Raw genomic sequence first — 24,883 nt, forward strand, 5'->3', positions numbered from 1 at the left:
AGCTCACTATCTTACTCTGTTTTACAAGAAAAATCTGTATGTACATAATGTTGCATTGGGTACAAGTGCCCAGGCCCTGGCAGCAGTGGGGACTCCGTGAGGGGAGGCCGGGGCTGCCCCAGCTGGACACAGTCAGACACAGCCGGTTCCAGCCGGACACAGCCAGTTCCAGCCAGTTCCAGCCAGATCCAGCCAGTTCCAGCCAGTTCCAGCCAGATCCAGCCACCCACCACAGGGCATGGCTGAGCCACAGCCAGGGCTGGAGCATCACTGGGGGAAATGTAGGTAAAGAAAAGCAAAAAATGCTGCTCAATAGTACGTGATAAAGAGGGCAAATAAAAGCCTTAATAACGTAATAATCCCAAGATCAACCCACCAGGAGTGTCAGACAAAGCATATGATGTTACTGTTTCAGATAAGATCACTAGGAACTCCATGAGGATGTAGTGAAAGGATTTCAGGGTGTTATCAATATCAGCAAACTATACAGGACTTGCCTCCCCAGCTTCCAAAGGAATATTTTAAAAGTGTGTTCCTTTGGGATGATTTTATGCTATAAAATCTCAGCAATTAAGGAAATTTGGTAAATTTAGTTGTAAGTAATTTCTTTTTTACTGTCAGAGTGAGAAACTTCAAGAAACATTAAGAAATACTAGCCAGCATTTCCTCCTTCAGGTGAGTGTTGTACATTCTCATGGCAGGTGCAGATACATTAGTACTGTTATTGGAGCATTTCTCCTCATGAATAACTGTAGCGCTGTCCTCTACTTTTGTTTGCATATTTTAACCCCAGCAAGAAAATCAAACACTTTCAGTTTCTCAGAAATAGAGAAAAGAGGCATCCCCAAATGCTTTGGCTAAATAAATTCTAAACACAGCTCCAAACAATGCTGTGATCATTCCCCGCTGTGCCCAAGACCATCTTCTGAAGTTCTACACCTCTAGTGTTAAACTCTCGCATATTGCACAATAAAGTGGCTCACTGGAACTGTGTCCAGAAACCGTCCTTGGCCTATGCAGCTCCTGCACTAATTCATGAAGGAGTTAGTAAGTCTGCATTAAATGTGTTCCAGAGATGTACTGACAATAAATACTGTGTAGACAATCAAGTGGTGACTTGACTCATACTGTCTCTATTTACTTGCTTTAAGAATATAAACTAATCTGCAGCTCTATATATCAGCTCAGTATTCAAGTGGGAACATCGAGGCTGGATATTGAGGCTGTAGCGTGAATGGAATGGCATACAATTTGCTGGAGCATTTCTGGTATCAATAAGACTGGCGCATGAATAAGGGTCAAAACTATTGCTTTCAAGAAGAATGCATGCAGGTTAATGTCTGTAATTTGAGGGCAAAGCATTCTATAGCTGTGACAAAATTTGAACTTGAAATAGCGGCATATAAGTTTAAATTCAAGTAAAGTACTAGAAACAGTGTCACTATTTTGAAGGACACATGACAAAAGTGAATACTTGGATTATCTATTTATTTTAGAGTTTATAATTTCTCACTCACTAATACTTCATCTTCCTGGTCTCCCTGTTTTAACTGCCACTTGAAGATTCATAATTCTTTAAAGTAGCTACTTATGCCCGAATCTTTATAATGCAATTTCAGTGAATTTGTCAGAGGTAAGAGGAAAAGTAGAATGTAATATTCTGGTTTTCATCTCTTTTGCCAAATAGATCTTTTTTCTTCATGACTGAGGAAATTGTAATTGCAGCATGTGAATTATATTTCAAATGGGTTCTCCTTAACAAGTTAAATGCATGTAGTAAATGTAAATCAATAGTGATAAATAGTCTAGACTAATTTATTAAATGTATTTTGTACTTCTGTAATCAGTGGCATATGACATGACAAAATAGTTGTACAAAAGATGTCTATTGGGAATGATCCTTGGCTCACATTAATTAGCATCACAAGCACTGGCAAAAATGCATTTTCCTTCCTAAGATGGCTCAACCAACTTTTCAGTGTAGACAAGGGAGATTCAGTGCTTGTATTTGTTCACTAACGATGTTTCACTTATTAAAGTAGATATGTACTGGCTTATGTCTGTAAAATGAGCAACAGATGGACAAGTCATCACAAATGTCTCATCACAGTCTTTTTTTTGTTTGTTTGTTTGTCTGGGATTTTCTATACAGCTGTTCTCACAGGTTCTCTCATATCTAATTTTAATTTCACAAAACACTCTTTTCATTTGGGTCTGGATTAATCTTGAGGGATTTTATTATTTTACTTGTTAGTACTCAGGTAGGAAGGGTATCTCTGTAAGTGAGGTAGAACACTGTTGAAACAAGATGTATGTAATCTTTAGCTCTGGGTTTTTCTCTTTGTTTATTTGTTTTGTTTTATAGATGAATAAAAATCTCTTTTTAAACATAGGCAGCATTTTTAATTAATGACAATTAGTGGAACATACCATTTCAAGTATTATCTCCCAGATCATGTGTAATATATCTATGGAAATAAATCTTATGGGGAACAAATGATTCTTTACTCTGTACAATAGATTTCCAGCTCTAATAAATAAAGTGTAATCTGTCCATGAAATCGATTGGTAGTTCTGTCCCAAGACAATAGCTAGAAGATTGCAAGTAACTTTTTAGATACACTTAGCATTGCTTAAAATAATATTTCTTCCAAGAGGTGGACCTTAAGTATGTGTAACTGCTTGCATGAACCTTAAATACAATGGATTGCATCTTCTGAGACATCTCATCTGTGTGCCTTGGTATAAGACAATCCTTTCATCAATAATGAAGACCAAATGTTTTCTTCTATCAATGGCTAGCACAATATATTATTTTTCAAATTTTTTTTTTAGAGTATGTAATTATTTATATCTATGTAGGTTTATAAAAGTAAATATATGCTTTTATCTTAAAAAATATTTATGCATATTTTTTTATTATTTCATTTTATTAATGGCATTTGGGATAAGCATGGTACTTTCAAGACATTTACCTATAGATGCCATGCTGGTATTTTCTTCACAGAAAAAATAGAGCTCCTTTTAATGGTTGGTCCCCACTACAAATGTTGCAATGGTTTGTCATCACAAAAGATTCAATCCTAAATTTTGTTAATAGATCTAAGAAGGCAGTCAAATAGGAAGAACTGACAGTGACTTGGTTGTAGCAACTTAGATTGTTAAATGGGACACTCCTGCTTCTCACTGAAATCAGTATAAATTCACACTGTACCACAAGGTCTGCAAGTGGAGGCATGAAGATTCAGTGCTTGAAATCACTATAATTGTAGCTTTTGTGCTGGTTGTCTCTAGTAACTCTAGGATACGTGAGATAAGGGCAAATTATCTTTCACTTCCTATCAGAAACCTGCTATTCAAATCCATTTCTTGCTTTTGTATAAGCATTGACAGGTCATTTCATGTATGTCATGTATTTACACACTTTATATTGATTATTTTTCCATGAGAAAGTAGAGGAGATTTACTTAATTTAAAGAAGAAATTAGCATTTTAAGTTCATCTTGAGAAAACAAACCAACAAACAAAACTGCAGAAAGCTATTTTCACACTCTGTGACTTTCAAGATTTTGCAATAAGAAAAAAAATCAAAATTACTTCCTTGGCAAGAGTTTGTACTCCTCCTGTATTTGTGAACAGTCAAAAGGCATTCTTAAAAATTCTAGGATGTGAAAAAGTACATAGGTTGATATTGTTGAAAGTTTTCAGTAGAGTAACATGGTAAATAAGAACATCCCTACAATTAGTTTGGAAACAGTTTTTTTGAAAACTTATCAGTTGTTGTTAAGTCCTGTAGTAAACCAAAATTGCTTCAGGCTTAGAGCCTGATATAAAAGATGACAGATTGACTTCAGTATCTCATTTTGTCTGTTGATATATCCAGACAGGAGAGAACAGTGTAGGCTGTAAGGGTTTACCTTCAATATTGATTTCAGAACATATACCTCTGTTGGCCTTTGTGAATATTCAAGAAAACGATCTGAGTTTATGCAACCTCAGAAGATAGAATTGCATATAAATATTAATTTCTTTCAAGATGAGCTCACAAAATTGATAAGGCAAAAGACTATAAAACACCTTAAGGGGGATAGAATATTTAAGATTTCACTGAATTGTATAACCCAGTTATATATACATCTCAAAATAGAAGCATTAAGATTTTGGAGGAACTATTGGCAATACATTACTAACTTCGGGATTACTCTGCAAATGAAAATGTTTCAAATATTTAGATTTGATGTCCAATTTCATGCTCTTATTTCTGCAAGGTATATGATGGAAAAGACAGCTCCTCACGCTCTCTTGGAGTCTTCACCAAAAACGACATGATGGGAGTTATTCTTAATAGCACCTCTAACCATATGTGGATAGAGTTTAATACCAATGGATCTGATACTGACCAAGGATTTCAGCTGACTTATACTAGTAAGTAGCTCATAAATATGATCTGATTGATTGCTTTGTGGGGAAATGTGTATTTCTCAGCTGTAGTGATTCCTTTTTGAATGTTGAAGGTAATTTTGTAGAGTGTACTGTGGTTAAGAAGCCAAGATTTACTTGTCTACATGACTGGATAGTGCTAGTATTTAAAAACACTGTTGAAAGCAAATTTGTAAGTTTTTAAGCTTAGAAAGCATGATTATTTTTTAGACTTAGTAGTGGGGTTGTGACATTTGTGGCTTGAATATATTAGCTGTTAAACTGTAGCAGAAAATGTGCAGAAAGTCAGTGTTTTAAAATGGAAAGTTCAGTTTCTATAGTGAAAAGAAGAGATGAGAAGAGAAGAGAAGAGAAGAGAAGAGAAGAGAAGAGAAGAGAAGAGAAGAGAAGAGAAGAGAAGAGAAGAGAAGAGAAGAGAAGAGAAGAGAAGAGAAGAGAGAAACGAAATGAAACTAAACAAGAAAAGAAAAGAAAAGAAAAGAAAAGAAAAGAAAAGAAAAGAAAAGAAAAGAAAAGAAAAGAAAAGAAAAGAAAAGAAAAGAAAAGAAAAGAAAAGAAAAGAAAAGAAAAGAAAAGAAAAGAAAAGAAAAGAAAAGAAAAGAAAAGAAAAGAAAAGAAAAGAAAAGAAAAGAAAAAAGAAAAGAAAAAAAAAGAAAGAAAAGAAAAGGAGAGAAAAAAGACAGAGTACAAATGAGATTTTTTTTTAAAAAAGAGTACCTGGGTGTACACTCTTAATCTGGCCTGACTGCTTGTCAGGATCAGAGTGGAGTATACTGGAAGGAGACTGGAGTCAACAAGTTTTGACAAACAATGCACTTGTCCCACAGACTGTATGCAATTAATTGAATCAATTTTGCTGGCAAAACAATCAGATAATCTTGGGGAATAACTTTGGGGATAACTAGCTTGTTTCCAACAGAAATAAAGAGATATTTTTCCAGGTTTCAAGGAATCTCCAAGTTCTATTTACTTTCGATTTATTATTTTATAGATTACTTTCCCATGTGTTGCTGTTGAATCTTGCAGAGCAGGCCACCACAACATAGTGTGGCACAGAAATCATTGTGAAATCATTGCTCAGTTTAGTACATCTGATGTTTTCGGTTTGGTTTGGAGCAAGCTGTGAACTAGGGAAATCTACTCTACTTTGCCAAGAGAAACTGTAGAAATTTTCCTTTTAAAGAAAAGGAACCAAACATCTGTTTCAAAAACAATCCTGTTTTAAGGGCTCTGATTTCAAGTGTCTCAAATCAGTTCCTTTCAAATCCTGCTTCAGTAATCAGTTCCACCTACTGTTTACAAATGTAATTTTACTTAAAAATAGAATTTTGTCTAATTTCTACATCCAGTTGTTTGATTTTGTTACACTTTAAGACTTGCACTCTTGCACCATATTTTCCTGTGTAAGATACAATACTTCATGTCTTAAGGATTTTTTCCTGACTGTTTGATTAGTTTTGAAACTGTTTTCTATTCTTCCAAGTATTTTCACATTTTCTGAAGTGTGCAGATAGAATTTGACATAGTCATTTAACTGTAATTTTAATACCAGGTAGAGAGGCAAAACTTCTTTTCCTATGTCTCATAACATTTTACTATTTTTTTTATTTTGGTTGGCAAGTATCTAATTTATTTTATCTTGTGTAATCAATTTGCAGCCATTCATGTTGCAAAGCTTATCTGTAATGACTTTTCTTCCTACTGTCTCTCACATGCGACAATCTTCATTTGTGAATACAAACTAATTCTTTGCTTCTCACATGTATTTTCAGGAGGCCAAATTCAATATAATAAATTTTGAGACATTGACCATCTAACCAGTTGATTTCCTTCAACTGTAACTGTTTTTTCCAAACCTTTCAGTGTGGGATTTTTCACCATTCATAAGTAAATACGAGCAGAAAATACAAGCAGAAGATGTATTCTTTTACAGTGCTTTGAAAACTGGCTGTAGTGCTGACTCACATTCTTCTTCTAAAAGTCCTGTCCTAGTTATATCTTAGAGATTAGATATACCAGAAATTTATACTCATTATTTAATGGATTTGGAATTTTTTGGTGCAGTTTCAATTCAGTTACTAAACCAATATATCCATTATTCATATGGTAAATACATGAAACATAAAATGATAATTACCTTTTGGTTTAATAAAACTATAGTTTACAGCAGAATTAATTGAAATATTACTCTGAAGTTTATTTATTCAGTTTTCAGATTGAATTATAATGCCAGATACTTTAAAATTACTAAAACAAATCGAAAAAGTGTTAACATATGGTTTCGCTGAAGGAAATGAGAAATATATGCTGGAGTGAATGAAATTGAATAATTAATATCATAAGACAGAAATAGGAGGAGTGATGGTCTAATAAATCATATTAATTCAGTTTACTTCCTATTGCTGAGTTCTTGCTACCCACAAGGCATCATCAACTGCCCTTAATTGTTGGTCTTTGTAGTACTTCCTATTAAGGCCATTGGAATTAAGAAGTAATATTGCAGAGTGTTATTAAAAAGACTAATATAAAACTCTGCTATTTCATTTGTGTGCAACTAGCTTTCCATCCTTTTTAATAGTGTGAATTCTAAAGTTTATGTTAAATTTAAAAATACAGTAGAAGAAAAAGCTAATGATCCGTGACAGAAATGTGGATAAAGAAACTTGTATCTGTTTTCAAAATCTCATTACTGACATAGTAAAACCAAACTTTATAAACTCAGAATCCAAGATGCTTTCATAAATTGTAGAAATAAGAATATAAGAATATATTTAAAAGAAAATCTATAAAGCAGTCAAGTTCTAAATGAAATCTGATGAATTTTTTCATGGAATCTTCTGTGGAGGAAATAATTTCTGGTAATACTGAATGGAAGCTAGAAATCATAGTTATTCTTTGATCTATAACTACAAGATGATTTAAAGAAAAAAAAGGTCTATCCAGATAGGTAGAGGTATTTTTTTTTTTTGCTAGAAAAGATCTTGAAAACATATGTACTCTTTCTCAAGTTAGCTGTTTTGAGAACCTAAGAAATCTTTTGAGTGAAAACTAAAATTAATGATTTTATTTAAGGAAACATGGAAAGTATTTTAGCCTGAAATTGGTGGGATAAGTGTATATGGAGTAAGAGTCAATGAAATAGTAATTTGAGCAATAGCTGACTATGACTCTACCAGAGGAGAAGAAAAATGAGGAACAAAGAAGGCAGCTTGTCAACTTTGTCTAAAACAAGTTTATATAAAGCCATCGCCTTACAGTGTGTTAGGAGGAATAAGGTAGTGTCCACTTCCAGAAACTCTAAACTGCTGCTCAGAGGGAATGACTGAACATTTATATCTTATTGCTGAGGAAATGACAATATAAGCTTGATGACTTTAATTCCCCCTGAGCAGGGGACATCACTAGTCATCTACATGTAAAAATTTAAATATATGCTTTTTGTAGCCACAACTGACATGTGACAGCGACTATTTTTATTTTTTTCATTTTAGAAAATGTCTCTTATTGTTTCATAATGGAAACTTTCTAATTCAGGGGATCTTTTTTCTTTCCATCTGATTAAAACTTTTCTCCCTGAGACACTAATTTTCGTGGGGAAGAGATTAGATACAGGGATTCCCACAGCTATTCCTGTTCATAGCTCAGTTATAAGATTTGGCCATTCTGCTGTAAAGATGCCAGTGCTTTGTGCTGTCATGTCAGTAGCTTTTAATGTTAAATTGACAATCAGATAAAACCAAAATCTTATTGATGCCACACAGTGACAGGTGGAAAAAGCAAAACACAGCTGTCTGGTAAAAGTAACAGACTGCAACTTAAAATAAGGAGCAATTCAATACAGCTTCTGAATAACAAACAGTCTCCCTGCCATGCCTAACCACTCCCCTATCACAGTCCTGACACAAGAGGAAATTTAACAGTGTTTGTTTTCACTCATCATGCACAGCTTTGATTTGTGTCACGAGTGCTTCCTTACTCCTGTTTAATCCTCCTTCCTTGAACATAGTCTCACTTTTCTTAGCTTTTGGAAAAAAATGAAGAATAGTACCTGTGCAATTTATCATACATGTCATATGCAAATGTTTTGTTACCCTCTGAGTTTAGCCTAATGCTGCTACTAGGTGATCTGTATGGTCTTGTATAGATCACAGATCACTCAGCACTGGACTGTACTTGCACAATTTTCCCAGTAAAGTTCCCAAACATTTGAGAAGAAAACACTCCTTTCCTTCACAGTGCCATCTAGGAATCTCAAAACTCATTTCTTTACCCGGTGCCTGATGATGGATATCTATATTCACCATGTGTGGAACCTTAACACTGTGTAGAGTTGCTCCTTGGACTCTTTTAAGACCTTAGGGTTTTTACCATGAGCTTTGCACTGGCAGCTGTTTGTCTGAAGTAGCATGAAGTGGCTGTTGGACCTTCTAGACATCTTCCTTTTTAGGAGCAGCTCATCTAGCTCTCTATGCCAATTTCATGATTCCCTAGTTCTGTGCAGTAAATAATAGAAGAAGAAGCTCCACGTATCTGCAGATTAAACCTTAGAATATATTGTAATAATTCAGTGGAAAGGTCCATACAGAAATACTGACAGATATTATCTGTAGGAACATGCCTGGCTGCGCTGACCCTCTTGGTACTATGTTCTGCGTCTCAACAGACTCTGTATTTCAGAAGCATAAAGAACTAGTTATAGACTTTGTAAAGTCTGAAAATTATCCGGGAGTTTGTGGAATACTCTGTAGCTAAATTTTAGATTTCTGAAGGCCTGTCACTGACCTGTCCCTGATTTGCTGGTATAAATTAAAAATGAGATTCCATGTTAGCTCCTCAACAATTGTTTTTTATTTATATCCTTCACTTCCTTGTAATGTGCAATTAAATATTCTCCTGCAATTCTATGCTAAGATGGAAATGAGAGCTGGAAAAAAAAATCACACCAAAGATTTGTCTTTTTGAAAAGTAATGTTTTGTAGGCACAAATAATAATTTAATGGTATTAAAAATGTTGAATCCATAATGACCATTTCTTTCTCTGAAAGCAGAATTCTCCATGTCTATCACTTCTTTCAGAAAATTTCAGGCCCCTGAGCTGTGATCCACCCACAGAATTTACCACAGATTTAGGATTGTGCATGGTTAGATTTTTTTTTTTAATGAGGTTTAATATTTTCATTTGCATTTATCATCCTTTATATTTAGCATAGTTAGTAGTTTTGAAATATTCTCTTCATTTGTCTGAAGACATATTTTTCAGTTTAAGGAAAGAATTTTTTAAATACATTTCTCAGACATGATGCACTGGTTAACAATTCATGGTATTCTGTTACTGCTAAAGATTTAATTCTAATTTTCACTTTAAGTTCTGTGTTACAATCATTCTTTAACCCTACTTCTTTCAAGGGATAGTGAATTTTATTTAATGGAAGGTGAATCTGAATTACCATCGTCTAAATTTATATAAATTGTTGAAACCATTTATAATAGTTAATTTAAGTGAATCATGAACTTTAATTTAGTTAATTTCCTATTCTACAGTAATTGAAAAGGTTAGAATGTCAGTGAAAACAATGTTCTGAAACTGCAAACTCAGACAATTCTAGCATATAATCAGTCTCAAAATCAGGAATATAGTGGCTTTGCCTCAGGGTGTATAATGTCAGTTTAGCAGAACAATCCAGTAATGAAAAGAAACTCTTCCAGTTCCCTTTCCATAAATAGCCTGTACATAAGGTCTGTTCCAGTTAGAACCTTCACTCACTGCAGTAAAAATGTAAGACACCAAAGACAAATATTATTAAATACATACATGTATTTACATACATGTTTGACATGGTCCTATTAAGAGCAGTGTTATGTGACTAACCCTAAATTAATGTAATACTAAATGAATATTGCATGCATAGAAGTAACTCTTCTAAAAGAAAGTCAAAGTTGCAAATTTGAGAAACAAAAAATAATGAATGTCAAAAAAAAAGCTTTTAGAAATATTCATTTCAGTTGTGTACAAGAATTATGATATCCTGATTAATAACATGATGACATCATAGTCTCTTCCCTCCTTATTTCTCCAAAAATTAACTTGCCTTCTGCTTCCAAAATACTCAACATTTACATAGTCTCCCCTTTCTCCAAATCCTCAAAACTTTGTATGAGCAAAAAATAATTTGTTTTATAACAGTTTTTATAATTGAGGTTGGTTTTCACTTTTAATTTAAAGACATCTATGAAGCTGCTACTCCGGTAAACAGAATAGGTGCCAAATAATTTTTTATCTCTAAGACAGAAGCAATGAAAACCATATTATTAGGATAATATAAACATTGTATTAACCTTCTGTTTGAAAAATTATGTTAACCCATGCTCTGTAGATGGAAATGCTGGCATGGTGATGTTTTGCATTTCTCCCATCTCAGGAAAATCTTATCAGATTTTTTGAGGTACAGATCATTAGCCGTATAGAACTATGTGAGGAAATTCTACCCTATGAATGAGTGCTCCAGAATACTTTTTCTCAGCAGGCCTGGATTAGGATGGAGGTGAACAGTTTGTCAATCTGTATTGGGTTTTACTGGGATGGAGTTAATTTTCTTCAGTTAAGAAAACATAGAGTTAATTATTTCAGAAAGAATTTCTTCACTGAAAAGGTTGTCAAGAATTGGAAGGGGCTCTGCAGGAAGGTGATGGGGTCATCGTCTTTTGAAGTGTTCAAGAAACAGCTGGGCTTGGCATTAATGCTATTATTTAATTGAGATGGTGATGTTTGGTCTAAGGTTTGACTTATGTTGGAGATCTTTTCCAACATTAATGATTCCATGATTCTGTGGTTCTTCAGCTAATGCTGAGCAGTGCTTCACAGAGTTAGGGCCTCCTCTGTTACTTGCTCTGACGTGCCAGCAGGTTGGCTCAGGGTAGGCAAAAAGGTGGGAGGTGACACAGATGACTTGAATTGAATGGTGACACATTTCATACCATATCATGTCATGCCATGTCATGCTTAGTAATTAAATTCTGGGGAAGTGTTTCTGAAGTAGCTGTTGCTAAGGGTCTGACTAGGTATCAGTCTGCTGTTGATAAGTGATTGGTTTTGCATCACTTGTTTGGGTTTGGGGTTGCTAAGGGTCTGACTAGGTATCAGTCTGCTGTTGATAAGTGATTGGTTTTGCATCACTTGTTTGGGTTTGGGGTGTTTTGGGTTTTTATTTTATTTTGTTTTCACTTATTAAACTGTATTTATGTTAACTGATTCATTTTCTTGCTTTTGTCTTTCTGATTCTCTTCAGATCCCACTGTGGGGAAGTGTGACAGCAACTGGGTGGGGGCTTACCTGCCAGCTGGGGTAAACTTGCCAATATCCTGTGTCTTTTGGGTAGCCTGTGAAAGTGAGGATGAAGCTGTTTCGTTACAATACCAGGGACATAAAAGCCTGACCTAGAGCAGAGGGTAAAAGAGAGAAAGAAGGGAATAGATAGGTACTGACTATGCTACTGTGTCAGGAGGTTAGAATAAATGAAGCTGCAATATCAGCCCAGGGAGTCCTAAAGAGAAGTACAGAAGGCAAGAAATGCACCACAGGGTATGGGGAAAGGTGATTTTTGGGACAAAATGGCTAGGATACATATGTAAGGGAGGAAGATTTCAAGACAGGCTGTCCAAGAACTAGAGCAAATATATGGAGTGGAGAACAGAGACAACATTGGTAAAGAGAAGGGTGCAAAAATGAACTGAGAAGAGGAAGAAACACAAGAAATAGAAAATAGTAGCATGCTCTGTTAGAAGTACAGGCTGGATAGTCCATGATTATTAAATTATGTTCTTAAAAAAAATACTTGGAGTGAAAACCATGATTTCATTTCAATTAAAATGTGTATTGCAATAGGTTTGTTTTTTTTTAAAGTGCTCTGAAAATTTAAAAAGAAAAATTTAATTTCCAAATTTACATAAATTATCATCCTTAAGTCACTGAATTATCCCGTTGAGCTTAGGGTTAGAAAGAAGGAAGATGTTAACTATTTCTTGTTTTAAATTAAGGAAAAAAAAGGTTTGATATGTAGGTGGTATCAAACATGTGGAAAAGGTAGTTTGTTAAAGGTCATTGTGATTTGGTTCTGAAATTTACTGAAAATTACCAGCTGAAAGTCTCCTGACTTTTCTGTGTATGGTTCTGAGATTCTCATCTTCTTAAAATCACTGGGTTTTCCCAGTGTTGGAATTCACATCTATTATCAAGAAAAGGGCTGCTTTTTAAAATCTCTTGTTATAAAGTTTAAAATGCAGTTATGCTTTGCAGGTGAGAGAGAGTGGCTAGTAGAGATCACTGTATGTGTCCATATACATATGGTGTTTTACATTTATATTAAAATTCTATCTTTTGAGTATTAAAGTAAGATTTTTCAGTGATGCCAATTCAGGTAGCCTTCTTAAGCATATTTTTTTCTTTCTCATATGCTAATGTATTCATCATAGCTAAAAAATGTGATTGAAATTTGCCAGTAGGTTCCAGCTAAATTCATAATCTCAGAAGTGATGGCCTAAACATTATATAGCTTTAATATTAAAGAAGTGATCATATTAAAGAGTGTTGTGTTATTACTGAGACCTTAGTGATAACAGTGTCCATGAATTTGTCAGTGCAGTGGTTTGAATGGCAGAATTTCTTTACCTCTTTGCCACCTCAACCTAAAGTTTTTTCTGTCATATTTTAAAAAGGATCTATTTCTATTAAGTCATTATAGATGTTGTCATTGTATGTATGTGTAGCTGGATTTAATGAGTTTTAGCTGGGATTTGTTCCAAAAGTTTGCTCATTTCCTCTGTTCTTTACAAAAAGACTCCTGTTTATTTGCAGTGAATCATTTCCTCTTTTCCAAGTTTTAGATGAGTACACACTAGAGTTACTGTTAATTTATTCCCTCTGCTATAATTACTAGATATTTCCCATGAGTAAGAATTGAAAACTTAGAGCACTTGAACAGAACGGCCAATATCCTATTGTTCTTTACCCCAGCTTTCTTGCCTATGTTGGTCCCATTTTGAATGACAAATTATTACTTTTTATTTATTATCCCATTTAGAAATATTGGTTCAACCCTATCTGTTGGGAAAGGGAGGCTGATAAGCAGTTTCTTAAGTCAGGTAGATGATCAGCACCTAGAAACCTAGGATTATGCAGTAATCCTTCTTGCAAACTCTGTCTTGCTGCAATTAAAATGTGAGATCTGTTAGGTGTGTCACTGTTGATTTGCTGTTTAATTTATGAAAACATTAACTATAACAGTTTAATTATGAAATTCAGCCTACACAAGCATGAATATATTATTCTGTTCCATATTTCTAATACTCTTATGCAAAAGTACAATCTTATATAATATGTAATAGATATATACTCTATAAAATATATAGGAGCATGTAATAGCATGTAATAATATATAATATGGCATATAATATTGGACATTTCAAATAACTTGTGAAAGCCCCTGAGATCAAAGTTTGATCTTAACTTTCTCCTGACTGATTTTTTCCTTTTCTAAAACAATGAATTTTCAAGAAAAGTCTAGAATTACTTTGTAAAGATTTTAACAGTTAAAATAAAGAATGTGAGTTTTTCTCCATTCCTTTTATTATATTAAGGAACTGCTTACATTTCAACAAATTAAGATTGGTGCTCTCTAACCTACTTATATTTTATAACTGAAGATTAGCAACAAATTGGGAACAGATTTTTTTTCAGTCAGCTAAACTCTCTTTCTAATGGCTAAAAATATTAAGAAAGTTATTTCAGAATAAAATTAAGATTATTCCTTCAAAAGTTTTCTGTACATTAAAATCACCCTGCCAAAACTATGTATACATGATATGTGGGCAGAATTAGGGATGCATGTAAAGAGAAGAATATTTGGATCAGATAGCTAAAGATGAATGCTATAAACCTATTTATTTCTATTTCTTCCAATTCCATAAAGTTTCTAGATGGGAAGAGTTGTTTAAAACAGGATGATGAAAGGTAGACATGATTTATGTGTTTCTTATTATTCAGTTCTTCACCACAGTGTAATGAGAAATTAATTTTCAGAAGTGTTGGACGCGATACCACTAGCCAGAATAACAGGTGATGTGTGCCTGTGGTTCACCTGTCAGTGTGTGAAGGAATCAACACAATTGAAGGGATTCTTTTAACTTTCAGTCCTGTCTGTGCCATACTGCTTTTATAATCTTGTACAATGTTTTTTCCCCTTTTAATCCATCCTTTACATTCATGGTGACTTTATTCCTCTAAGGATGAGTATTTTAGAAAAGACTGTGAGATAATGAATGAATTTGCAAACACTTAAGTGGTTGCTATGTGTTAAGTCAAAGTATCTTGCACTATAGAACACAGGGGGGGAAAAAAGTGTGTGTTCATGTTCTTTCTTCTGCTTTTCTTTCCCCTCTCCCAGAAAAAGGATAACCAGTCTCTTCTAACAAGCCACCTACAGAACACTTTTAAGTAGCAGCTGTATCATTCATGTCCCCACTGATTATAAAAGAGGGTGTACACATGGAGATCCTGAAGATATCTTTCCATAGATACTTGAAGTTAGAGTTCTTAAACTCACATGGAATTTCACCTTTAATCCCTGCTTCTTATATGGAGTATAAATTGTGATTAATTATTCACTTCCTTGCTGATTGCAAAGTTTGTTTGTGTGCTTTCTATATATGCACAGCAGTCATCTTGCTGCAGGCACATATATTTGCATATCAATCTCTTTTAAGTATTATTATTTATGTATTGTCTGTCAATAAATTGATAAAAACCTGTCTCCTGCTACCTGTCTACCCATATTTAACTCGCTTCTTAAATTTTCAATTTGTATGTGGGGACATTGTAGCTGAGACAGGGAGAACAAAATTTTTGAATAGGATACATGGACACAAAGAACCTGGTTTGAAATGGGTGGGGAAGTGCCTCAGAATTTTTTGCAATATATTTTTAACAGGATAAAATTACAGAAAATAATTATTTTCATTGTATGTTCAAAAGGGATTAACAACATGTCCTAACTTCTCTATTTTACATGTTTTGCAGGTTTACATAAATTTTTTATGTGTTGCTCATGTTAAGAATTGCTGAAGTTACTATTAGAAAGTATTATCCATTGAATGACTGTCTCATCTATGCAGTCAAAATTAATTGCCAATTGATTGCAAAGCTTTTGAGAAATTAAAAGTATGTATCTCAGTTTCCAAAGGATACAAAGCAGTAGTTTCTGATACCTCACTATAGCCACATTATCCAAACACACTTCTTTCTATAGATTTTTCTCTCATTCTAATTAGGTAGAGATTTTGTAATTGGAAATTTTCCAGTACATTTTCTTTTCCTACAGCTGTAGGTTTCAGGACAGAGTTGCACATAAATGGTTCCAAGAAAGAATGAAAATGCAGAATGAGTATTTTTTGACATTTACATGCATTTAGAAATCCATTATATATTTTGAACATTAACTGAAATACCCTTTCATACTTTCAATTATTCTTTAGTAGTTCAAAAAGATTCTGTTAAGCATATAGGCAACATTTATGTGCTTACATGACCTCTGATGTAGGCTTCTCTGAAAGAGTTACTAGTGTTTCCAATGTTTTCATAGTACCTTTATAATAAAACATGTTAATATTTCCTTGTGTGTACTGAAATAAATTTTTATATGCACTTATCCTTCTTCTTTTGAAGTCATCCTGAAATCTTTTATCACATCAATGTAAGAAGCTGAAGATAAGTTATATGTTATTTGTGTGTTCTGTCTTCCATTGCAAGCAGAAAAGAAAACAGTGCCTTTTCACATTGGGCATGTGCAGAGACCACCCAGTCTATACTTACATTATAGTAATATGATTATTAGAGATTATTAAAGAGTATTTGGTGTCCCTTTGGTTTTTAATATATAAGCTGCAAAACCCGTACTGCGTTCAAAATAATTAACCCCTCATGGCCTGCCTGATGTAATTTTCTTAGCAATTAATAGTATTTTTGTTGTAATAGTATTTATTCATCTTTAAAAAACAGTAATATTATCAGGAAATTATCTGAGTATAAACTTATTCATCCAAGCCAGGATTATTCATACTGTTGATCTACACCTACATGCTATAGTTTTTGTGTTATAAGTACCTGTTCATCTTTACATTAGACAGATAAAGTTTTGAAAATAACCCAGCTGACATATCTTTTAAAACGTCTTTAAAGTTTTGTCTTGAGGCTTTCCATTTAGAGTTCTTACTACAAAGTAGCAGAGTTCACCGAAGTTACAGCACAGGTTCATGCTTTTGAATTTACAAGAAGAAATTATTTTTTTGGTGGTTACAGTGTTCTGGGATCATATCTGAAGCCAAGGTTCCATGGTCTTCTTAAAAGTTAATTGATGCAGCATGAAGATGCCCAGCAGCGCAAATCTGATCTAAATCTGTCACAAACACATGAAAGAATTTGGTAAAATTAATGAGTGCATACAGAAGAAAACTTGTATGCATTTTGTGCTTTTATGGTAGTTTTATATATGATTTGGCATAAAGTCAACATGGCATTGACAAACAATAATGAATTCAACATAGCTGTAAATAAAGTTAAAAAATCAAAATCAGTTGAAAAAAATTTCACCATGGGACCACAGTATTAAGGGCTATGATATTACATTTATTTTATTGTTATTTCAAGTATTTCCTCTTTTTTAAAATTGTTGTCTTCCATCTCCATTAGTGCAGTTTTAATTGACACAGTATGCTTTTTACAAAACATCAACAAAGATTACTAAGAAAGAAAAAAAAAAGGAAGAAATAAGGCCTACAGCCTAATTTCTTGTCTTATATTCTTTTCACTAATAACAGTGTGCTTACATGTTCTACTAAATCAGTCACAATGTAACATACATCAACATACCTTTGTGTAGGAAGTAAAATTTGGATGAGTACCGTAGCTCACAATTCAGAGTGTCTTTGTTGCTTTTGTCCATTCATAGATAGTTAGTGTTGAACTCAAGGTTAGAGTTTCAAATTAGGGATCAAGTACCTAAAAGCTGCTAATGCACCTTTTAGGTGCTTACTTTTTCAGTGTCTGGCTTTAGGAGGGTGATTGCTTAAAAATACCTTAGGACTTCTTCTAGTAGGAAATTGGTTTAGATTACATATTTTTCATATTGCCACTGTAGGTTTACATGCAGTGTAAACACACATGTATCTATATATAGTAAGTAAACTGTATTCTACCTTTCAAAGTAAGTGAAGGGAAGATTTGTAGATATCTCAGGATGTTGTCAACTTCTTTTGTGAGTATACTCTTCAATACAGAACCCCTGAAATTTTCCCTTGAAGATGCAAAATGAACTCTCTCTTCTTTGTATTGATGACAGGCTTTGGAGGGTACAATCTTGAAGCTGGACAGAGAGTTGTGCTTCATGGATGAACATAGCATATTCCGCCCATTAATGGACAGAAACATTAGTCCAAGGAAAAAAACATGAGTGCACATACAATGAACATCAAATCCTCAGCTTCATTGCTTTGCTGCCCAGATTTACTTTTGTTATACTGTACTGCTTACTAATGTAGCTAGTACCACAGTGCCCATCATAATTAAACTGAGTTGAAAGAAGTTGTAATTAATAGTCTACATATATTTACAGATATGTCAATGATTTCTACCCTGACAAATGATGTTTCTATCTTCCTGATTATTTACATCAAATGTGACAGAGTAAATTGCATTGAATAGTGCCAGGAGGTTACAGCCAATCATCAAGATGTATTCTGGCTGTTTTGGTTTTAATTTAGCATGCTTTTATGCATTCATTGTTCTGACAATCCTATAATGAAACTCAAGAATAAGATAATTGGCAGCAATTTGCCAATACAATAATCTTTCTCAGCAGTAAGAATCTTGGCAGAATTTCTCTGATGCTGACTTGCTGCAATGTCAGGTAAACCCGAGTACTGTGATTGTGTGGAACTCATGACCGTACTCCCCCATTGTAAAAGTTCATGGCATCTACTTTAACAAAGAAGTTCTGTTGAAACATTTCTACAATGATATTTCACAAAAATATGATCTTTTATGATAAATTACTCCAGATTTACAAAACAATCAGTAAAAAAAGGAATTAAAAGTTGTGTTTTGCGTACGAGAGGAAGGGGAAGAAACTGGGGAAGAAGAGCACAGGGCAAGATACTGCTGTGTTTGCACATGATGAACAGCACCTACATGCATGTGAAATACTCCAGTTTTTAATAGGCTTACTGATAAACAGTGGTTGTCTTGCTGGTGGAGAAATGTGGTGAACATGGGGCTGCAAACGGTGTACTGTCATTTTTACAGTTTTTTCTAGAGTATTCAAAGTGTCATTTTAAGAATTTGGCATAAATGCCAGTAATTAGTCTGTTGGATGTTTTTGAAGGATTTATTCTTGAAATACAAAAAGTAATAATGATTTTTATTTTGCCACACTGATTGTTCAAATTAATTTTTTCCCCCAATTTTTTACTGTGCAAACAAACCTGAAAATTAAGAGTACTGCTAAACTCTTAATGAGTTATCAATAACATAGATAGACATGAAAAATAAAAATTTAAATCAAGGTGTTCTTTTTGATAAAAATGTTTGAATAATCTAAATAAACCAGGAAATACTGAAGGGTTTAGTGTCTCAAGGATCCTAAAATTTAGGTTTTATATTTTCGCTTGCAGTTAGATATTTTTTATTTGCATATTTTCTTTTAATTTATTGTCTTTGAAATAGGAAATTAAATTCTGATACTTAACACAGTGCCTTGTTATGTTCTCTACAACCATCTTATCTAACACTTTACCCCAAATAAATATTTGATTTGGGTTTATAATCAACTGAAAAATCTTAACTCTCTTGTTGCTTCCAAGTCTTAAAAATCTTAAAAATAAGATTTAAAAAATATTTTAAAAATCATTGTATTTCTGGAAGGGACGTCATGTTCTTTGACATATGTAGAGGCTGAGAAATTCCTGTATGTGCCACAGTGTACTCAGAGTTTTTTTTAACAAAGTTGTGTTTTCTATTTCTAATTTTCAGAGGTACTTTGTTGTTTCCAAATATAAAAATGCAGTACAGTGAGTAACTGTAGAGTGTAAGGCTCTTGAAGAAGTAGGCAATTTACCTTGGGACAGACAGGTGAAAAACTGTTCACAGGCAAAAAAAACAACAACAAAAAAGGTGAAATATCTTATGTTTGTAGATACTGAAAGATATAAGTGACTTACAATGATGATCTGAATGATTAATAAGACAAAATAAAAACAAAAATATATTTTGTGTTCCTCAGTCCTGTTTCAAGTAAGATTAGACAAAGTGCAAGCAGGCTATGGTAGGTGTTCAGGCACCCTATGGTAGGCTTCTAAAGCTTGTGATATGATCTCTTTAACTCTTTACTTCTATCATGTATGTTTACACCATGTGCAAAACTGAATGCTAACTGGAATACAAGAAATTATAGCAAGTCAGAACAACATTTTTATCCCATTTATACCTTCTTTAGTGAAGATGGCTGTATAGCAGACTAGGAAGGCTGGTTCATTCAAAAGTTCATTTCATTTCACCCAAATTTGTCTGTTGGATTTATAAAAGATACTACCTCTCCCTGACAACCTTGTCTTCTTTATGTGGTACAAGGTATTGGAGAATGAATCTCTTTAATGGTGTTATGGAAAGTTTTTCATGAGGCACAAGTAAATTCTTTAATCTTTAATTCTTTAATATTTAATTCTTTAATCAAGGGAATTTCATCTGTCAATCACATATCACTGCATTTGATAACCAAATGTTGCATCTAATAAAGAATGAGAAGGTGTTTAAGAGCAGTGTCGAAGAAATAGTTTTACACTGGCTCATGCTGTCAAATCAGCATTAAAATATTTTGCTATCTATCAGTTTACATTTTCAGGGTTTTACATAAATGCCTCTGTATGTTTAATAAGGAGATTAAAATAATGAAATATAGTTATGTTATGTGAAGTTTAGCTCATCTGAATGATCAAATTGTCTTGATTCTTTATAGGGTGTGAAGAGAAATATATTTTTTTAGAATTGTCCAGTCCATCCAATCTACCTTTTTTTCCCTTAGGATAAGATTAATCATACTCCATAAGATGCTTTAACTCGAAAAGACAGAAAACTGTTTAGATGTCAGTGTTGATATAATCATTGCTGAGTGACAGTTAAAATGATTGACACTCCTTTTTTTTTTTTTTTTTTTTTTACCCCAAAAACAAATTGCAAGGATGTGCAAATATTCAGAGAGAAATAATCTTTTAGTAAGGTAATAATGAAAAATTTCTACAATCCTTTTGTACTGTGTGTGATTATAGACAACTCCATCTGATAAAAAGAATATAGCTTTGCTAGTAAACTAAGTATTTTCAGGGCATGAGTATGGGGAAGTGATTCTTTAGACTGACAAAATGCTAGAGTAAATGCTAACATGCCTCTATCTTGCTGCCTTCTGTCTAGGACTTTCCCAAACAATCTCAGGCCTAATACAGTAGACATATAGCTCAATTCCCTGGAAGGGAGTTATAAACAGCCATGCGCTTTTAAAGGATAATTGAATTTAAGACATCATGACCGTAGTCAGACTATTCTTATTGTTCCTGAGGCCTCGTGTTTCTGTAGACATTAGGACAGAGAGAGAGATGCAGTATCTATGTGATAGAACAGCATTTAGTTCTGGCCTACTATATAAAGAAAGAACATGGGCTCAGTTAAAATAAAAGGTAAGAAAATAAATGTCTGCAGGAGCTGATTGAGCCAACTGATGTGAACACCTGTTGATTTAAGGGGTCGATTGGTTTCTAGATACATATATTTTTCTACTGACAATTGAAGTGGCCTAGACTAGTTCAGACTTAACCTTCTAACTTTCAGAATCCTGAGTTATAACACGTAAATCCCGACCTTTGTACCCAATTAATGAACAGAGAAAACAAAGGTTTTGTGTTTTCAGCAGTGTCAGTTGATGGATATCTTTAGCATCTCTACAGGAAGAAAAGCTCCATAGACTCCTTGCAGTTTTTTCAACTGTGATTGATCTCACTTCCAAAAGAAATGCAACAAGAAAAATATGATACCAACTCTAGCTTGTGTATTTGTAAAATAATTAAAGGCTGTCTGTAGATATGTTATTTACTACTTAGTGAAGGACTTCACAGAATCATAAAATGGTTTGTGCTTGAAGGGGCCTTAGAGATCATCTAGTTCCAACCCTCTTGCTATGGCGTGAGAGCCTGGAAGGGTTGCTGGCTTGAAGCATTCAGGGGTGTGTGTGGGTGTGTGGATATGTGTGTGGCAAGGGGCAGCTCGGGTCTTGCTGTGGTGAGGTGATGAGCCGCCCCTTACACCCCACCCTTCCCCCAGCCTGTATCCCAGCCTGCAGTGGCTGCCAGTCCCTGGCACACTGGAGGAAATGCTCCACACCTGCCCCTGGAGCACCTAACCCAGCTCCTGTGTGGCCAAATGACTGCAATCCCCAGCTGGGGAAGTGCCCAGGAAAAGCCAAAGGGTACTTAAAGCAAGACACAAGGCAAGCACATTTGACCCCACTTCCTCTTGGAACATCTATCAGCTGAACACCAGTGGAACCAGGAGTGATGACTATGTTTGTTCTTTTCTACCTGTCTGTCTTTTCTGTCTCTCTCTTTCTCTCCTAATTACCTCATCTTGGGATTTGGGTAATGTTTTGAGAAACTTAAAATTGATCAGGTTTGGAGTTTGCTAAATTGAATGGGCCAAGTTAATGCTTTGAGAAGTGTTTGTTTCATATTGATTGAATGCTGCACGAAACCTTTTGCCAAAGTTCTCTGATTTTCCAAAGGTGCCAGTCAAAGCTTTTTTTGTTATTCTGATCTTTTGGGTATCTTGTTAGTATTTCTCCCATGCGTCTAACTCAGAGTACATGAACAACTCTAAGCCCTTTTAAAAGTCTTAGAGATCAAATTTCTTGGGGCCTTACATGTCGGTAAGGTTATCTTCCACTAGAACAGGTTGGTCAAAGCCACATCCAGCATGGCCTTGAACACTTCTAGGGAGGTGATATCCACAGCTTCCCCGAGCAGCCTCGTGTAGAGAATGCACTGAAATCAGAAAACTGAAGACCAACAGCCTGATTTAGAACCACTTAAATAAGATGTTCAGTAAAGCAAGGACAGCAAAATGGAAACTATTTGTAAAGTCAGAATTACTTCTTTGGTTTGGGGACATGGAAGTAATGAAGAAGAATCCACAAGGAAGAAGAATTTGTAATTAAGACAGATAAATTTGGAACCAGTCTTTCTATTATTCCAAGAACAGGAACTGAAACTAAAGAAGTGATAAAGAATGCATCTTTACATATTAGCAATGCTTTATGAAGACAATGAGGAGAGTAATGCATAAAATGCAGAAAGAGTTGTAGGTGCTCAGAGCAGATCTGCTCATCCCATGCTACTTCATGCCGAAACCAAGATCAGTATTTCCTTCTCAGTGAATAAAAAAGAGTGAAACACAGAAGTGGTATAAATTAATTAATTTCTCACCAATCTATTTTAGAAGAATATAGATAAGATGCTTTCTTCAATAAGCAAATGTCATAATCAAATATCAAGTCAATAATTAGTTCCTAGTCTTTCAGTTTCTGATTTACCTAAATTATATACCAGTTATCTTTGGTCACTGTGCATACATCTAATGTCATTGAATCATGAGAATATAATTTGCATCAGAATCAGATTTGTTACCAGCATATTTTATTTGGTCTTTATATCTCCATGTCTTTTTTTCCTTCTTTCCCCATTTCTGTTTGTAGGTTTTGACTTAGTAAAGTGTGAAGATCCTGGCATACCAAATTATGGCTACAAGATACGAGATGAAGGACATTTTATAGACACTGTCATTTTATACAGCTGTAATCCTGGCTATACAATGCATGGTAGTAGTATTATGACCTGCTTAAGTGGAGATCGAAGAGTTTGGGACAAACCTTTGCCTACTTGCATAGGTAATATGGATTGTTACAACATTCTGGTATGATTGAGCCAGTGTTTCAAGAAAAATACCGAAATATTGTGTCTTTCTTTACTTCATGAGATGATAATGGTGCAAAGATATTTTAAATTTCAAGTAAAGATCAATGTGGACATGGAAGTATAACTTCTCTGAAATAGGTGGCTTGCTATTAATGGTTATAAAACTACCGTAAAACATTTTTTTCTATAGAGCAGCCTTTGATGGAGGACTACTACTTTGGTTCTGATGAAGCCCTGGGTCACTGAGTCTGATATACTGTCACAGGCAATTATATTGTCTAAACACTTCATAAACTAAGATAGCCTCATCATAAAACAAATAATGTAGGCTTTTTTTCTCATCTTTTTTCATCAGATATTATTTCGGCATTTCATTTCTATGAATTTTATTTCTAATTTTCATCCCACGTTACTGAATTTTTTTATCCGTGTGCTCTGCAGTCCTTGTTGCTGTGCTAAGATACACCATCTTTCAAAGCCTTGAGGTAGATCTTTTCTGGAAATATCATGTTTTCAAATGCCTAAAATTTTGTTCCATTACAACCAATATAAATGCTAAATAGAGAATTACTAGCCAACATGCAGAATAACTGAGCCCCTGTATAGCTGTTATCCACTGTGCCTTTACTAGGCACTTTGCGTCCTCTAGTTTTGCTTTCCAGTCCAGCAATTGCCAACGACTTCCTGACTTCAATTTTCACATGGAGCTCCCATGAGTCTTTCCTTTTATGTGTCTTCTGATACTTGGTTTTTGCCTCTGCTGCCTGCTTCTGGCAGGTCACAAATGGCTTTCAGCACTCACCTCACCTACAGGGTCTTTGCTTGTTGCCTTTCTCCCATTTTGGGGGCTACATTCTCCATTCCAGAGCCTGCTTCCTGCTGAAGACATTCACAAACCTGTCTACAGAAGAGAAAGCACCCTTCCTTTCAAATATTCATCTTAAGCTGAAGGTAAGTGCCAGGAAAACATCAGTGAACAGCATTTCGGCTGTCTTAGTAGAGGTTATTTTCCCCGCTTGATTCTAGAATTTTATCTGTAAGTTTCCTTCTACATATATAAGAGGTCAAAACAATGATACAGTTTTTTTAAAGACTTTTTCAGGCTCTTTATGCATTCAAGTCCTCATGCCCTTCAGTTTAATTGGTTAGCTTCCTTTTCCTCTAAGTTTGCCCTTTTGTAGAGAAGACCCATAATTAGTCCTACCTTTGCCTATTTCCCCATATAGTTTAAATGAAGTCATTTCTCTAAGGTCATTTTCTGCAATAGTTTTTTGTGCCTGTGTTCAACTAAGAGTTAGAATCAACACTAAAATACTTGTTGGTTTCAAGTCTATTAGGTGAAAAATACCAACCACCTACCTGTTTCCTCTTCTTTGTACGATGA

General features: G+C 34.4%; 1 protein-coding gene across 1 annotated transcript in view; it reads left to right on the forward strand.

Annotated features, from left to right (window-relative positions):
* Nucleotides 1–24,883, forward strand: part of CSMD1 (CUB and Sushi multiple domains 1) — a 1,065,588-nt gene that overhangs the window by 860,185 nt on the left and 180,520 nt on the right. The window contains exons 23-24 of the mRNA XM_014251392.2: nucleotides 4,269–4,425; nucleotides 23,280–23,471. Of these exons, the coding sequence (XP_014106867.1) occupies nucleotides 4,269–4,425; nucleotides 23,280–23,471 (349 nt within the window). The remainder of the gene's footprint in view (nucleotides 1–4,268; nucleotides 4,426–23,279; nucleotides 23,472–24,883) is intronic.

This window comes from Pseudopodoces humilis, chromosome 3 (assembly GCF_049639895.1).
Source record: "Pseudopodoces humilis isolate 2021_Gansu_Grassland_sample_001 chromosome 3, ASM4963989v1, whole genome shotgun sequence".
Taxonomy (NCBI): domain Eukaryota; kingdom Metazoa; phylum Chordata; class Aves; order Passeriformes; family Paridae; genus Pseudopodoces; species Pseudopodoces humilis.